Source organism: Aplysia californica, unplaced genomic scaffold, assembly GCF_000002075.1.
Source record: "Aplysia californica isolate F4 #8 unplaced genomic scaffold, AplCal3.0 scaffold00624, whole genome shotgun sequence".
NCBI lineage: Eukaryota > Metazoa > Mollusca > Gastropoda > Aplysiida > Aplysiidae > Aplysia > Aplysia californica.
Window position 1 is genome coordinate 427,218 of NW_004797894.1, and position 16,929 is coordinate 444,146.

Sequence of the window (16,929 nt, forward strand, 5' to 3'; positions counted from 1 at the left end):
CCTCCTCCTCCTCCTCCTCCTCCTCCTCTACCTCCTCTATCCCCTTATCCTCTTATTCCCTCTCCTCCTCCTCATCTTCTTCTTACTCCTTCTCAATTTCTCTAAGTTTATACGTTGCTATGGGTAAGGTTGTAGTTTAGGAGACAGGACAAATCCAATACCACAATTATAATTACAAGCTGTTCTTGTTCTTCATTTGATGGGAAATCTGTAGTCCATAGGCCGATCGTTTGATTCCTTTTCCCTCTTTGTTTGGGGAAAATTATAGAGTTGTGAGAAGGAAAAACTAGAATGGAGGGGGGGGGGTGTTATTGCTGAAAAAGAATCCGAGCAGGTACATTTTTAAAGAAAACTTCGACAGACACTTCACTTCTCTCTTTTTCTCTCTCTCTCTCTCTCTCTCTCTCTCTCTCTCTCTCTCTTTCTCTTTCTTTCATGATAATGTTATATCAGTGTATGAGATGTAAAGACCTTCTCTATGGCAACATCAAATTTCAGTTTTACAAACACTGAAAGACTCATTTTAAACAAAGAAACAACCCCTTTTAAAAAAACAAACAACTACACTCATTTTCATAAACAAATACATTAAAAAAAAACTCTTCTTCATCTAAATATACCTATGACTCATTTTCACAAGCTTAAAATAATTTCATAAACTTAAAAATATTCACAAATTTTTTTAAAATCCTCCACAGTCACGACTGTCAGGAGACACAAGCAAAACTCACGGAACAAGTGTGCTTCTCTCCCTTTTTCTCAAAGTCATGCTGTCGTATGTGCTTGAGCAGGTGACTGTTGCGCTTGAACTCTTTCCCGCAGAGGTCACAGATGAACAGCGGCATGTTGAGATGGGTGGAGATATGTCTGCGCAGCGTAAGGCGGCCGGCAAAGCTCTTGGGGCAGAAGCGACACGTGTAGGGCCGCTCTCCTGTGTGCAGTCGCAGGTGTTCCACCAACGTCTCCTTCTTGACAAATTTGCCGCACTCTGGGCAGGACACAGATGTGTCATTGCTGAGGCTTTCAATCTGGAAGAGAAAAGCGTATATATAGTTCATCACTTTACTCTTCTAGAGTTGACAGATGAGTACGTTTCGTTCTGTGGGTTGTGGCCGTTTGTTTATCCAATTTTTAAAAATTTCGCCAAACATTTAAACTCCGTCACACTTGGAACCTGGAGAAGAATCACTGAACAGGGGCGAAGCGTCTATATAATCAAATAATCACTGCTTCCCTTCCTAATTTTGAAACATTGTCGCTGTCAAATTCATCCTTAAACATAAACCTCTTAAATTAAAAGTAAAAAGAGGTTCGTAATCCACAATGAGTATGCCTAACATTCAAAACGGTTTCACAGCCACATAAATAGCCTCCTCACCCCTCTCGGGCCACTCCATAAGCAGTCGCAAGCTTTGATTAAGTAAGCTTAAAGTGAGGCTGGAAGAGTCTGCCAATACAGTTTAGGGAACATGTGCATAGCAGTCATGGCTGTTTCATTGCCACATATGCCCTGTTCACCCCTTTGAGGCCACAGTTATAATCAATCCCAAGCCCTGATTAAGTAAGCTAACGAACACTGGTCGAGTCTACCTCACAAATGTGAGGGGAACTAACTCCTAACAATCTCTTTACTGCTGCATGTGCTTGTTTTTTTTCCTCGACTTTTTACTGTCCTATAATCAGATCGTGACCTCGATTATGACACCAGCTCCTGGCCACGAAAGGCTAACAAAAACAGCCAAATGTGAAATTTAAAAAATGATAATTGTCATGTTCTACCAAAGAGTTAGACTCTCTGGTAGGTCTATAACATATAGATCTAGTACTGACATCTCTGCTTCTTTGCTTTGTGTTTATGTATTCACATTTAAAGTTAATTTAATTTTAGTTGGAACTGATATTTAATAAGATACTTTCCCGATTATTTTGGCGGTTGAACATACAATAAGAATTCCGGATTTGTTTTCATTCACAACTCAGAATCGCGGCCTCGAGTAAGATTCTTCTGTGATATCTACAGGCCATATAGATCTATATCTGGTCCCGTTTCACATTGATTACCCTGTCAAACAAGTCAGCCTTCGCCCCGTCACTGAAATCAATGTACAGAAAAGTGGGAAGACATGGAATAACACCAAGAAGCTAGCCCAGGATAGAGAAAGGTGGAAGGTGTTTGTCAGTGGCCTATACCCTGGTGCAGGGTGAGAAATGCAATGATGATGATGACACATGAGCTCTATTTCCTACTTTTTGTAGCTGTATAGATATAAGGTCTTTAAATCTTGTCAGTTTGTTAGTGTTTGAGTGTTTAACCAGCTGCTTGCACTGTATGCTTCCCAGGAAGCTGAGAATGCTTCTGAGTGTTCTATGGTCTGCTGGGGTAATAATATCGTGTAAACAGCATAGAGCTTGCTTTCGAGTGGGGACATGCGCTATAAAATGCTGTTTATTTATTATCATTAAAAGCTTGGTTTGCCTGTTGGAAAACATTTTCCAGCACAATATGGTGCTATAAATTATAATTTCCCCCCGACACTACAGGCTATTTGTTAGTGACACTTGAAGGGTTAAAAATCATTTCTATTATTACTCATAGAGGACACTGAGTCTATGTAAGAGGTATGAAAACATTCTTCTTAATGGCAATATCGCTTTCAGTGTGGAAAATCATTGCTCATGCTTTCTATTTTTTTCTTCTTTTTTTTTTAAAAAAAAGAAGGGGTCTTTTTACACCTCCATCAACACAATATAGATCATTTAGGAGGTGGGCTTCTGGCCCTGCCTGTCAGGGCCATCCTGAGATGAGAAGGAAACAACATCCCAGTAGAAAGACCGAGTTAAAAAGTTGTTCCCCCATCTAATCCGGACATTGGGAATTGCCTTGTTATTGAGACAACTTCCTGGGCCTTTGGCATATTGGGGTAGGGTGGCCAGTTCCTTTCCTCGTCACCTTTACTTCCCCAACTCGAAGTCAGGTACCCATTACTGCTGGGTGGGCAGGAGGGGGCAAAAAAAAATCTGTGTCCGATCCGAGACTCGAACTCAGACTTTCTGCTTCGGAGACGAGCGCAAAGTCCGAGGTATTTGATAAAAATTTTCTCCCAACTAGGGAGTCGAACTTGGGTCTTCTGTTTCTGACAGAGAAGCATATAACTGCATTACCACAGATGCCCATGCTAAAGTTTTCAAGCTTTCAATCTGACAGAACTTAACATCATCAACTAAATTAGATTTGCATTTTTAAAACAATACAGCTAGAAACAAAAAGGAGTAATCACTGCCAAAACTTGGAAAACAGGATTTCGGTAATAATCTCTGTCCTCTCCGTGAAAAACAGTGAGATTTAAAACTGATGCCAATAATAAGTCCAAGCTCAAAGAACTTTGATGATCTAGGAATATAAAATCAAATCATACTTTGAAAAAACTAAACACAACACCCTTAGTTTTAGTTTTCATAGAGGTTTTACGGCGCTTGCAACTGCATAAGGTCACATGAGCACCAGAAGATTAGAGGTGTTACAAGAGAGTAACAAACATAAAAAAGAAGAAGGGGAGATAAGGGCGATAGATTTTCGATAGGAAAGAAGAAGCAAACCACACCAGAGCACCCGCCAACCACCCTCACAACATCCTTGCTAGTCATCACAATGCGTTGCGACCTGCTTTTGAATTTCTGCCTTGAAAACCTCAAGCTACATTGAAAGCTGCACTGCTGACCATAGGCCTACTGAACAGCAGAGCTAAGATGTGAGTGGTTGGCGGGTGCTCTGGTGTGGTTTGCTCCTTCTTTCCTATCAAACATCTATCGGCCTTATCTCTCCTCCTTCCTTTTTGGGTTTGTTACTCTCTTGTAACACCTCTAATCTTCGGTACTCATATGACTTTATTGTGTTGCAAGTGCCGTAAAGCTCTTACTAAAACAAACAAAGAGCTAAGACGACCTCTGACCTGTTTGACATGGTCTCCGTAGAGCTGTGTGACCAGATCCTTGCCCTTGTGGATCCGCTGCAGGTCAGCCTCGCAGCTGGCATGGCGGTGAACTGTCTCGAGGTGGAGGGTGCAGCACGACTCCTGCAGGAAGCGTTTGTCGCACACGGGGCATTTGTGCATCTTGGTCTCCCCGGTCTGTTCGCGAAGCCGGAGCTGGTGGCCTCGTCCTGAGCAGTGGATCTTGTAGGCCTGAGGGGAGGCAAGCTCATCTTACTTTACTTTTATCCTCCACTTATACCCTTTTCGGTGTTGTTGCGGGGCAATCTCATCACTTTACGTAAATTATAATTTAAATAATAATCATAATAGTAATGATGGCAATAATAAGAGCAATAATTACAGTAATAATAAATTTAAAATAACAATAATAACGATAAAGTAATAATAATAATAATAATAATAATGTATATATTATATTTGTGAAAGTTCACCAGTTTTAAATTAAAAGTTTGATTACATACACTCATTCTATATAACTGTTGCAAACAACTACGACAGATTTGTAAAAAATCAATTTAAGTCAATTCCATGTCAGTATATAATACAGAGTTGCCACTGCCATTATAGTCACAGCTATTTTCAAATGATTCAGAGTCCTTTCTCTGAAATCTCTCTCTTTTTTTTTTTTTTTCAAGCGAGCAGACCTACTCTGAGCTGCAGTGTGGCCTACTTACTGAAAAAGTTGCCAAGCCAAGATGTAAAATAACAGCAAAAGTCTCCCCAAGATTTTGGAAGAAAAAACAAAACCAGTGTAAAAGGCATACACCTACAACATGTTCCCAATAGTTTATTTTGTACCAAACTAAACAGGATTTGCTCTTTCTTTCCAATTAAGCATCTATTTTCCTTTTCTCTCCTTCTATTCTTTGTGTTTGCTCCTGTCTTGTAACACCTCTAATCTTCAGCAATTATTAGACCTACTTGTCTTGCAAATGCCATAAAATTCTTCCTAAAACACATCAAACAAAAGCACTTTACCTTGAGAGAAAGGAAGTACTGGTTGCAGGGCTGGCATGTGAGAATGTCGTTTGGATGTTTCTCATTGTAGTGGCTGCGGAGGCCAAACAAGTCCGTGGCAGCAAACTCGCAGTAGGTGCAGGAGAAGATGTGTTTGCTGGCCTCGGCTAGCGTCTCTTCATCCACCTCATCCACCAGCTTTTTCTCCTTCAACGGCAGGAAGTCGTCGTCTATCTCACCATCACTATAGTCATCATCAACATCATCGTTTTCTTCATCTGTGAATACATGGTTGGTCTCTGGAACTTTCAGGGGCACAAGAGGCTGTTCAGTAGTTGTGCTCACATCATCAGTCGGTTTTACAGTTCCCGTCTGATCTTCTGAAGAAATTGCTGCTGTGTCCGACATTTGTCCTTTCTCCGCAGAGACCAAGTCATGAGTCTGACTCTCCGCTGCTGCCCCCCTCACACCAGAAATAGCTTGTTTCTTAAAAACTTGATCAGAGACCTTCATTTCACCAAAAGTTTTTGTTACAGATTTTTTCTTATCAGGTTTTGATTTTTCTACTTTCAACTTGTGCTTCTTTCTCTTATCTTCCCAGTCGTCTTCATTCAAAAATTCTTTTTTCTTCCTTTTCCGGACACTTCTCCGTGGCGGCACTCCCTCCTCCTCAGCCTGCTTCTCTTCTTCTTGTGCCGGTTTGACTGGGATCTTTTCTTTGGGTGCAGATGGCTTGCTGGGTTTTTTTTCTTCCCCTTTCTTTGGGCGGCCTAAAAATACATAAAAGAAAGAAAATTTAAAAAGTTGTCTCTGAAAAAAACAACCCACCCACCTCATATTAGAGGTTAATACAATGGTACAAGTTAAACTATGGAGCAAAAAATAACAATCAGCATCAGACAATGGCGCCGGACAAATTAGTTTCTCAAAAAATGGCATTTCCAAACAAACCATAGCCATATTTCTGATAGCCATAAAATGAAAACAAGAGCAAATTGACTTAATTACCTTTCAGGTTATAGTCATGCTCTCTATCCCTCATTCAAAAATTTGAGTTATAATCGATTTTATTAATAACATGAGAAAGATAAGCCAATATAAGCAAATACAACACACTCAACAACCACAACATCTGCTCTTTTAATGCTTAGAGGGAAAAAGCAAAGAGAAAACGTTGCTCATATCAATGCATATAGCATGTTATTACTGGGGGCTTCAGTGGTTAAGTGAGTAGTGAGTTTAGACTCAAGTAATGTCAAGCAAGTGTCGGTGACAAGGGGATCAGATGGGTGGTCACTAGGGTGTGTCCTTGAGCAAGACACGACAACCCTAGTTCAAAATACAGATTCTGTATTAGTGTAATACTGTGCATTTATGTATGTTTATGTGTATGTATTTAAGTGCATATATTCATAATTATGTATTTATGTGTGTATGTATGTTTGCTATTTAAAAAACCAAATTGCCCTTCTGGGATCAAGAAAATTATAATTTCTTTATTAATTTATTTATTATCGATCCGGGAACATGCAGTAAAATTGGTCGCTTTTAAGCACAAGGGGGCTATCCCGAAAAATGCTGTTTTGAGAAAATTGAAGGTAAAGTTTTTGCCCCTTGTTCAGTTTCTTCAAAAAGACTAGGAGAGTTTTCTCTATAACCAAACAAATATACACACCAATGAAACCAAACCTCTCTTACAGGTAGGGCAATGTCAACTTTTGCTCTTGGTAAAGATTTCTGGAAACCCCCGAAATCTGGGTTAGCCCGCTTGTCCTTAAAAGCAACCAAATAATCAACTAAGTCAACAATTGTTTCACTAAGAATGTGGATCCAACCTCTTTTTTTCTTCTGCTGATCTTCTGCAAGGCCAACAGCTTTAGACGGGGGTGGGGCCGTTTTCTGAGGGGCGGGTGTAGTTTTTGGTGGCATCTGACTGATATTCTTGGCTATAACTCTTTTGGCATGGTAGCGTGTCCTCAGGTGATTGTCCAGTCTGCGCTGGTCCAGGAAGCCTCTGTTGCAGATGTCGCAGTGAAACAGAACCATGTTCTTGTGGACCTACAAAGGGAAACAATTCAGTTGCAAAACCACATGGATATCATACCTGTCCCTGTGGTTTTATGCACCCCACATAATTTAGCAAAATTTGATCATTTTTTGCATAAGTTCTGATTATTTTCCTTTACCATTCTTTGTAAAAATTAACTGAATCGTATAGTTTCATATTTTTGGGCTCAGTTTGCATAATTTCTGAATTTTTTTTGCATAAAACGACGGGGACAGTCATACAGATGTGTCTGGAACATAAATACACCGTCCAAGGTTTTAGTTTGATGTTTTTTATTGGAGTAAAGACAAACCCATTGACACAATAAAGGCCATTTAACACTGTGTCACCTCATCTCGCAGATTGGCGATGTTTACCACTCAGTTTCTTTGGATTTTCCCTAAAATATGATGGCAAAGAGATAAAGTTGAAAAAAAGCAAGCAAGACAGACAGAAACAACAGAGGAAAAAAAATATGGTAAACCGGTAATGCCTTCCAAACACCTACACTGTCCAAGGAAATATTATTTTAAAATGTGTATATTTTTTTTTAAACCCAACCTTTTCATAACTCTAAACCCTTTGACTGCTAAGAATAAGTCCACTGCGTGTGCTAAGGAAACGTCTTTTCCATATCAGCCACTTCCATTAAATGTGTCCATGCCCACTTTTCATCAGGACTTACTTATGCCAAAATCAAATCAAATAATCCTACAAAAGATCCCCAAATCATTTAATTTGTTCAGTATTTTATTATTTTTAGGTCATCTGTAGCTGGTAAATGTACAATGTACATCGACTAGGAAAATTAGTAGACATGAAATGCAATCACCTCAGCTTTGGGAAAAGAGAGAACAAAAAAAACAACAACCAAAGGTACCTCTAAAAGCTTATCAAACCGGTCAGTTAGTACTTCTGAACTTGCTGGATAAAATGCACACACAGGAACTAGGAACATTGATTAATTGGTTCACTCTTTCAAAGGCACTTAAGTTTACCAATTGACTGTCCAGGTTATCAGCATTCATGGGAACGAGAGATTAAGTCACTATGTGGCATTTACACAGGTTCTAATGTGGAAACAACTGAATTGTAATTGGAACAAAACAGATGTAAGCATTATGAGAAATAAAAAGGAATGTTTTTTATAAGACAACTTCTGAACAGTTCACAAAACCATAAAAACTGTAACCTGGAGAAAAAATAAGTAAAGGGACTTAAAGCACAAAAAAACCCCCAACATCTTTACCAAATTATTGCAAGGCTTAATTTCCTTTTTATGGACATGAATTTTTAAAAACTACGCCTCACCTTCAGAAAATGTAACTGCAACATGCTCCGAACCCTGAACTCTTTCTTGCACAAGGGGCAAAAATGCATGCGAAACTCCACGGCCTTGACATCCATTGCAGCCTGCACCTCCGTCAAACGGTTGCTATGTTTGCGCTCACAATGACGCTTCATGCGCACCGCTGAATGCATCTTCACGCCACAGAACTTGCACGTGATGCGGGTGTGGCTCTCACGTACTATGCAGATGCCGTGTTTCCTCTCCACCTGTGCAAAATGTTCTGGGAGCTGAAGGTGTTCCATCATCTGTTAGGAGAGAGAGCCAAGAAGAAGTTAAGTTTTAATAAGAGTTTTACAGCATTTGCAACACAGTAAGGTCATGTAAGTGCCGAAGATTAGAGGTGTTACAAGAGAGTAACAAACGCAAAAAAGGAGGAGAGATAAGGACGATAGATGTTTGATAGGAAAGAAGAAGCAAACCACACCAGAGTACCCGCCAGCCACCCATCGAAGAAGAAGGCTTGTGCTTACCCTTATGCAATATGAATAAAAAATAAAATTTAACATAAACCAATTCCTAACTCAAGACAACAATGTGCCAAAAAAATGTTATTGCAGTAGGAAATTCCGTGAGTATCAAATACTTCCACAACTAATCCTTTAAAAAAAAAACCCCACTGAAAAAAAAAAAAAGAACGCCATGCACAAAAAGCCTGAGAAAAGAAGTGGGACATCACTTTCAATGTGCAAAAAATGTGTGTTCACCTCAGCGTGTTTGTGTGTTTTGAATTTACACGACACACAAACAATAGGCCCCAGCATGTCCGCGCAGCCACTAATGTGGCTTGAGCTGCCCATGTGATCCAGGAAGTCTTTCTGCAGAGGAAACAAGCATTGAAAGAAACAAAATGAAAGTTTATTTTAAGGTTGTCTTCCGTATGTCAAGCCACAAGATGCTGCCAGCCTGTCTCCGTCGTTTTATGCAAGAAAAATTCTGAAATTATGCAAACTGAGCCCAAAAATGTGAAATTATGCGATTCTGTTAATTTTAACAAAGTATGATAACGGAAAATAATCAGAAATTATGCCAAAGAAGATCAATTTTGCTAAATTGCGCGGGGTGCATAAAACCACGGGGACAGCTGGCAGATCTCTAATTCCTGAGACAATCAGCACTTTAATCTCAGAATAAAAAAACATCAACAAATATATATGTGTTCATTCATACTTAGTTCTAACCCATTTCCAAACTGACGTTGCTCCTCTGACGTTTTACTACAACCAGTCTAAACAGCAGAAATAGCAGAAACATTGGTGGAATTTAGAGACTCCTAGTCCTGTCTTCTTCCTCATTACAATCATCTTGCAACATCTCATTGATCATTCTTTTTGTATAAAACAAATCTCTGGGATTGGCAGCTATTAAGCAGGCTTGCCAACTTTTGAGATACTGAATTCTGGAATTTTGATTGCGCCGGAGTGCCACGGACACGCACTTCTGTGATAAGCTACTAAAGTTACTAAAAAAACCCCACCCACACACCACAAAAACAGTTCAAACAAACCAAAGGAGAAACAGAGAGAGAGAGAAAGAGAAAGAGACGCGGTTTAGGGAAAGGTTCGGGATCCATGATGGCAATTCAGGAATTTCCCGAATTCCCCTAAAAAATTCGAGAAGGTTGGAAAGTCTGATTATTTAGTTCAAGAAAAAGGCATTTTGTGTCCCTGGAATCGCCTTTATAAATTTCTTCATTATACTAACCAAAGGCTTTCCAATACTCAAAAAGGAGTAAAACCGAAATGACAATCAGCCAAACGTGGCACACTGGAATTGACTTCCCTGAATAGATGCATAAGCTCCTATTCACTTGGAAAAAGTAAATAGCTGCATAGTTCGTCCAAAGTAGCTTTAGTCTATTGGACGCTAACATCCAGTGAGTTAAGTTAGGAGTTAAAAAACGTCATCCCCACCTTCAAATCTGGGGAAGGGAAACCATTAGCTCCTTCGGGCCCTACATCATTCATCATCAATGCCTTTCCCCCCTGGCAGGGTATAGGCCACATACAAGCTCCTTCCATTTATCTCTGTCCTGAGCCATCCTTCCAAGCTCGTTCCAAGTGAGCTTCATTTCTCTCATGTCCCTTTCCACGCATCTCCTCCATGTTTCCCGTGGCCTACCCCTGCCTCGTGCTCCTTGTGGGTTCCACTGCAGTGACTGTCATGTGATGTTTCCGCTGGGCTTTCTTAAGGTGTGCCCCATCCATCGTCACTTTCTTAGTCCTATTTCTACTTCTATATCCTTTTGTCCTGTCCTTTCCCACAGTTCTTCATTTCTTATTCTATCCTGCCACTTAATTCTTAGAATACTCTTCATACATCTGTTGATGAAAGTCTGGACTTTATTCAGTACTGTTTTCGTTGTCTTCTAAGTTTCGCAGCCGTAGAGGAGCACAGACTTGACGTTGGAGTTAAAGAGTCGAATCTTGGTGCGCAGCGAGATGTTGCTTGCTTTCCAGACTTTTGATAATTGCTTGAAGACTGACCTTGCCCCCTACATCATTACAGATAAACAATTGTATACCATAAAAATATCTTTTGTTGAAATCACCACAGGGTAATTCTACAGATTTCTGGCTACAGAAACATACCTTTGTAACCGTCAGCCAAATGATTCATAAAAAGTTGTGGTCTATTTGGTTGTTTTTTGGTTGTGGCAGGGGGTTAGGCCTAGCCTATTGTATTGTTTGACTGAAAGTGTGAGAGTGTGTAACGTGTGAGATTCCAACGCATCGGGGCCCCAAAGCTGAGGAAAGGATCACAACACAGAGAGAAACAGGTTTGGGTAAGTCCTGTTGTAGGCGCAGGCAGACAGAAGATTAGTAGTGTTAAACATTGTTTTATGTTCCAAGTAACAACAAAAGTATAAACCAATGTTTCAGGAATCTTTCCTCACTATTGTTAGCCCTATTTGGCAGTGCTGTTAAGCAACAACAAAAATGTTAATAGTTTTTCTGTTTCTCCTACCAAAGTTCATCTCAGCAAGACAATACGCAACTTGCTTTTGTGTCAAATCATCATCATCATCCAGTGGTGTCAGATCTGCGACAGACATCGGCGATCATGGTTCTCCTTTCATTCCTTAGCTAGGGTGCTCTAAAAAAACTACGTTTCCCTGATCTTTCCCTGTTACCCATTTGTTTAGGTTCCCTAAGTATGTTGTTCAACTCATACCGGTTAGTAAACGAACAAAAAACCAAACTGACCTGTCTGTTAAAGTAGAACTGACAGACGCCGCACTGGAAGGGGCTGAGTCGGATCATGTACTTGTTGTACTTGTCCAGCATCTGAGTGGACTCGGCCTCCGGGTGGTTCAGCGCCCGCGCTCGGTGCATGCGGGTCAGCAGGTGGCGGGCCATCTCGTACTTGCGCCGGAAGCTCTTCCCACAGATGCCGCAGTCGTGCCACTCAGGCTGCTCCAGGCCCATGACAGCTTGACACACTGGATCACTGGGGAGATAATAAAAAGATAAATTACACGTTTTATTTGTCCCAGAAGGGCGTATACAATGGCAAACAAGCATCATCATCATCCAGTGCCAGATCTGCCACAGACATCGGCGATCATGGTTCTCCATTCTTTCCTCTGCTTGGATGCTCTCAAAAAAGCTACTTTCCCTCATCTTTCAAACATGCATACATACATAAATACACAATTATAAATACGTACATACATAAATACATACATAAATACACAACATACAACAAATACAGAACAGTTTACAACCATGCCACTGTCGGTCGCCATTGTGCAGCGCCCTGTATTTTAAGCTAGGGTTGTCGTGTCTTGCTCAAGGACACCGACACTTGCTCGACATAACTTGAGAATGTCTAAACTCACTACTCACTTAGCCACTGACTGTACTCATGATACACACTCAAGACACAAAACTGTACTTTCTCCGTCAACTTAAACTGCCTAAATGTTAAACGATATTTGGCATTCTCTCTTGTATGGTCTTCTTTAACCTCTATTTCAATCATACGAAGAACGGATAAAAGTCGTGTCTGCCCTGGAGGACTGAGAAAGAAGACTGCTGACAGACAAAATATTGATGCTCTACAGTATATATGGAAACAAAAATTATGGTGGGAAAATAAAAGTGAGGAGCAAAAAAACAGTCAATGTAACCATATGAAGACACGTACACACTATTTCCTTACTGCTCCACCCACTTCTTTTCAATGAAACTATATCATCATTTCTATTCCAGGTGAAATGTGGCTATTGATGTGTGGCCTTGATGCAGCCTACTGATCAACTCCTCTCGGATAAGTAATAGTGAGGTTTGTTTTTTTTTAAGTTTTTTTTTTTTGGGGGGGGGGGGGCAAGTGTTCTACGGCTCTTGCAACTGCATAAGGTTATATGAGCGCGCGGGAGAGTGAGGTTGTAAGCGGCAGTGGTTTGGAGAAGGGATATGTATGTGTGTCACTGCCACGGTGTCTCTCCATTGCTAGTGTAGTCATTTTCAAAATTTAACCCTATCCCTACGCCCTAGGGTCATTTTGTACCTCTGGGGTTGTATTCTTCACATTTTAGAATACTTCTAGTTCGAAGATCTCTTTGAAAGTTTTAGTATTTCTCAAAAAATCATCTCATTTCAACTGTGAGTAGTTCAGGTTATTTCTTCTCAATGATTTTTATATAGCACTGGCAGAAACAAATGATGCTAGTTGATAGCGGATGGCCGTTACTGAATAATTTTCTTTAAAACTTTTTAATGAGAAAAGGAAGGAGAGAAATGTGGCTCACAATCAATTGTAAGTAAGAAAAAAAACAAACAGTGGGAGACAGTCAACAGATTTGATTAATGAGAGGAATTTCTATGACAAGAAGCAAAAGAATCGATGGTCTTAACACACACAGGCGGGATCATGTGAAAACAGAAGTCGATAAATGACAATAAGAAGAAAACCTTTTTTTTAAAAATGGCATTCACCTTACAGGGTCTGTTTCTTCTCAAGCAAATGAAAAAAAAAAATTTATATAAAGAGGGTAGAAAAAAGCACGTTAATTTTGTCATGAGAACTAAAGATGTTGACTTCTTTCATCACAGAAAGAGGGCAAATACAATGCAACTGCAAGACATTTTGGAAGAAGGAAAGAAAAAAGAAGTAAAAGGACAAACAACTCCCTGGATTGAAAGACTGAAACAACAGTCTGGAATAACTCTATAGGAATGTATGGCAGTAAAGCCCCCAAAATAAAACCAGTGTCAGAAAATTGTATCTAGATGACTAAGAAAAGATAACTTCTAACTTGACAAAATGACATATTTTTCTTCTTCTCAAGGTTACTTCCCTTTGAATGCTAGCTATCAATTGATGGGGCTCTGAAATTTTGGGGCCAAACCAGTTGCAGTGGGATTTCCATAGCTTAATAATTAATTTTTCAAAAGAGGAGATGTAAAAAAAAAAACACATACGAAAGCACAAACATACACAATCAAATAGCTAACAAGTTAAACGGAAAGGAAAAGTTTGGTACTTCCAGCATTCTGGTATTTTCAGAAAAAGTGACAGCAACACCCCCATACTATGCTCATATGCACATATGTTTACATTGCATCCATCACCATTTTCCATTACTAATAAGTATGAAATTGACATAAGTGAATGAGTTACTTACTATACAACTCTTTGCACCTCAACCTCTGTCACTCACCTTGCAATCCCCCCAGGGGGGTGCTACTGTCTGAAGTGTCTTTAGACCGTTCCCAAAGGGGGGATATTTCTCGTTCATGCACAGTAGAATATTGTAAATGGGCTGATTCATCAATGTCATGCTCATAACTGTGCCTGACCTGCAACAGGGAACTGCTGCTTTTTCTTTCCTAATCCTTATTATCTACTACTTCTTTTGTATGTTTGTCACACTCTTGTGACCCGTTATTTCCGGGGTGCCTTGATAGTCAAAGCAAGGCTTTGTGCTGTTGAAGCTAGAGAGGGGAGCAGAGTAAGTCTGATTCCCTGTCAGGACTTCTATGTTGACATCCACTCCCTGGCGCTCATAACACCTTATGCAGTAGCGAGCGCCGTAAAACTTCTACAAAAACAAACAAAACAACTCACCTTGCAATTTCCTCCGGAGCTGCAGGCCACTCATCCTTTTTCTCCTCTGTAACCGTTTCATTGCGGACGTCCACCCTAAGGACAGTCCCATCAGAACTCTTGTACTCTCTGTAACCGTGTCTGACTGTAGCGTCTTGGTGGAGCTTGGTCTCGCAGTGGGTGGAGAACACAACGGAATTGTCAAAGTACAAGTTACACACCTGGGGATTTCACAAGACGGAAACTGACACAACTACTCATAGGAAAAAAAAAAAAGAATACTTATATTGCGACAAAAGTGTTTTTCAACTCCAACTTTTACAACTTGGAGGGTCACTAACAATCCCTCATATCAGGGACCTTTTTAAAAAAATTTCAACATATTAACATGAATATCTTTTTAAAGAAAATTGTATTTGGGAGGTAAAGAAAAATATGCTTGTTATATGTTTCTTTGAATAGAAGAAAAGTTCATGAGCCTAAAAAATGGTCACACTGTGTTGGAGTAAAATATGGCACAATGCAGAAATATAAGAGAGGGAAAGTATACAAAAATAGGACTTGCCAGTGGCATCCCCCAACAGACCAAATGCTGTAAATGTACAAATTATGTACCTGTACTGATGCAAAGTAATGTAACAGAAAACACAACACGCTTCATATTTTTTTTCCTATAAAGGAGATCACAACCGGCTACAGGAATTGAGGCTTTATTAACAAGTTGAGAAAAAAATCAAGCACCAGCCAGGAGTGACTATAAAATTTAAAGAAACTAACATTAAACTACAGAGCAAAGGCATTATCTCTATGGTGTATTGACAGCTAAAATATCACATTAACATATTTATATTATAAAATAATTTGTAAGGAGAAAAGCTAACAAACAAGAAAAAAAAACACTGAGAAAAAGTCAATGACATGCTCAGATGAAAGTTCACCAACATTGATGATCAAACCCTTGTAAAAGATTTTTGTAAAACTTTACTTAAAAACGATTGCACTGACAATATAAAAACCTTGAAAAGACTGGAAATAGGAGTTCAGGAGCTGTAAAATATTCATTTGAGCCACTTACAGTGCAGTAACAGCTGTCATCTGCTTTCCTCGGCCTGATGGCTGACACTGTAGTTTCCGGCATCTCTTGAGACTGGGTAGTTTTCTCAGATTCTTCCTGTCTTTTCTCTCCATCTGTGAAAAGTGCTTTGTCTATCTCGAGCTTTTTCGCAGCTGCAAAACTTTTGTGCTGGGACTGACCAAAGTGCAAAGAGTATGAAAAACGATCTTCAAAGTAAGCATTGCACACTGTGCAGTGAAATGCCTTGCCATCTTCCTTGCCACGGACACGTTTTGGTGGTTTTCTGAACACCCCTTTCCGACACGCAGGGGCAGGGCGCTGACCAGGCTTCCACTTGCCAGCTATAGGTTGTCGACGTTTGGGGCCTTCGCCCGGCTTCCACTTGCCTCCAGTGTGACCTTGAGGAGGGTGTGAGTTTGATCTACTATCATCGCTTAGCCAGCCATCATCGTTGTCCATTGCATTGTCTGTATCGCCCATTCCAAGCATGTCATCATCGTCACTACTAAAGTCAAGGTTACTAAGAATAGCTGTGATGGGAAGCAGGGACTCAGCATGAGCATCGTCTTCTAAAATTGACAAACGCTGTACTGCTTTCAGTCTAGGTCGGGGCGGAGCTTCCTCATTTGCACTTTTCAATTCTAGAGATTGAAAAAAATCGGAGCAGTGTTTGGGAGACAGGAGAGCATCCGTGTCTATGTCTGGGTCTGGGAAATCATCTGGGTTGTTGATAAACTCAGAGAGTGGGGAAGCCTCTCCGCTATAAGCACCCGCCTCATGTGTTGCAGAAGTAGCGTGCTCAGTGCAGGAGTTCTCTTGACTACTCCTACTACCTATATGATTTCCTTGGCCATCACTGTTATCTGGTATGAGAACCTTGTTGATGTCATCAACATTGACCTTTTGTTCCACTATGGGCCCGTCACTGGGAATTGCGTGCGATTTGAAGTGGTCAACATACTTCATCAGGCCTATGATTGTCTGATTGCAGATCAAACAGATGTGGCTGCTTGTGTCAATCCCGTCCATTTTTGAGCTGTCAATAGGCCTAATGAACAGATAAAGATTTGGAAATGAGCAAAATAATTTTGCATAAAACAAGTCCAAAACTAGAAGAAGCAAAAACCAAATTGGTTGAAAATAAACATGCATGTTGTGTTGTGTGACAAGTCACTATATCCTCATTTGGAGCTAACAAGTAGCCACATAATGTTGATAAATTAGATAAAACATTAAATCACTTCGTTCATGATTATTTTTTAATTTTCGAAATATCAGTAGAATCTAGTAAAAAGTGCGACATGCCACATTTTTCCAAGAACTTTTCTAAAAATGTCAGTGGGCCTATCCCTCTGGCCCCATCTCTACCCCCTAGGACTTACTACAACACAAATAAAAAACCATAAGTTTTGCGGTTGAGGTATCTCCAAACATGGTCATATGACATAACAATCAGCCC

General features: G+C 40.1%; 1 protein-coding gene across 1 annotated transcript in view; it reads right to left on the reverse strand.

Annotated features, from left to right (window-relative positions):
* LOC101848315 (zinc finger protein 91) overlaps positions 1 to 16,929 on the reverse strand; it is a 20,524-nt gene that overhangs the window by 2,383 nt on the left and 1,212 nt on the right. Inside the window, exons 2-10 of the mRNA XM_035972248.1 lie at positions 15,471 to 16,518; positions 14,417 to 14,616; positions 11,551 to 11,794; positions 9,052 to 9,162; positions 8,308 to 8,592; positions 6,785 to 7,007; positions 4,971 to 5,719; positions 3,951 to 4,181; positions 732 to 1,028 (exon numbers count right to left, since the gene is read on the reverse strand). Of these exons, the coding sequence (XP_035828141.1) occupies positions 732 to 1,028; positions 3,951 to 4,181; positions 4,971 to 5,719; positions 6,785 to 7,007; positions 8,308 to 8,592; positions 9,052 to 9,162; positions 11,551 to 11,794; positions 14,417 to 14,616; positions 15,471 to 16,499 (3,369 nt within the window). The 5' untranslated portion in view covers positions 16,500 to 16,518. The remainder of the gene's footprint in view (positions 1 to 731; positions 1,029 to 3,950; positions 4,182 to 4,970; positions 5,720 to 6,784; positions 7,008 to 8,307; positions 8,593 to 9,051; positions 9,163 to 11,550; positions 11,795 to 14,416; positions 14,617 to 15,470; positions 16,519 to 16,929) is intronic.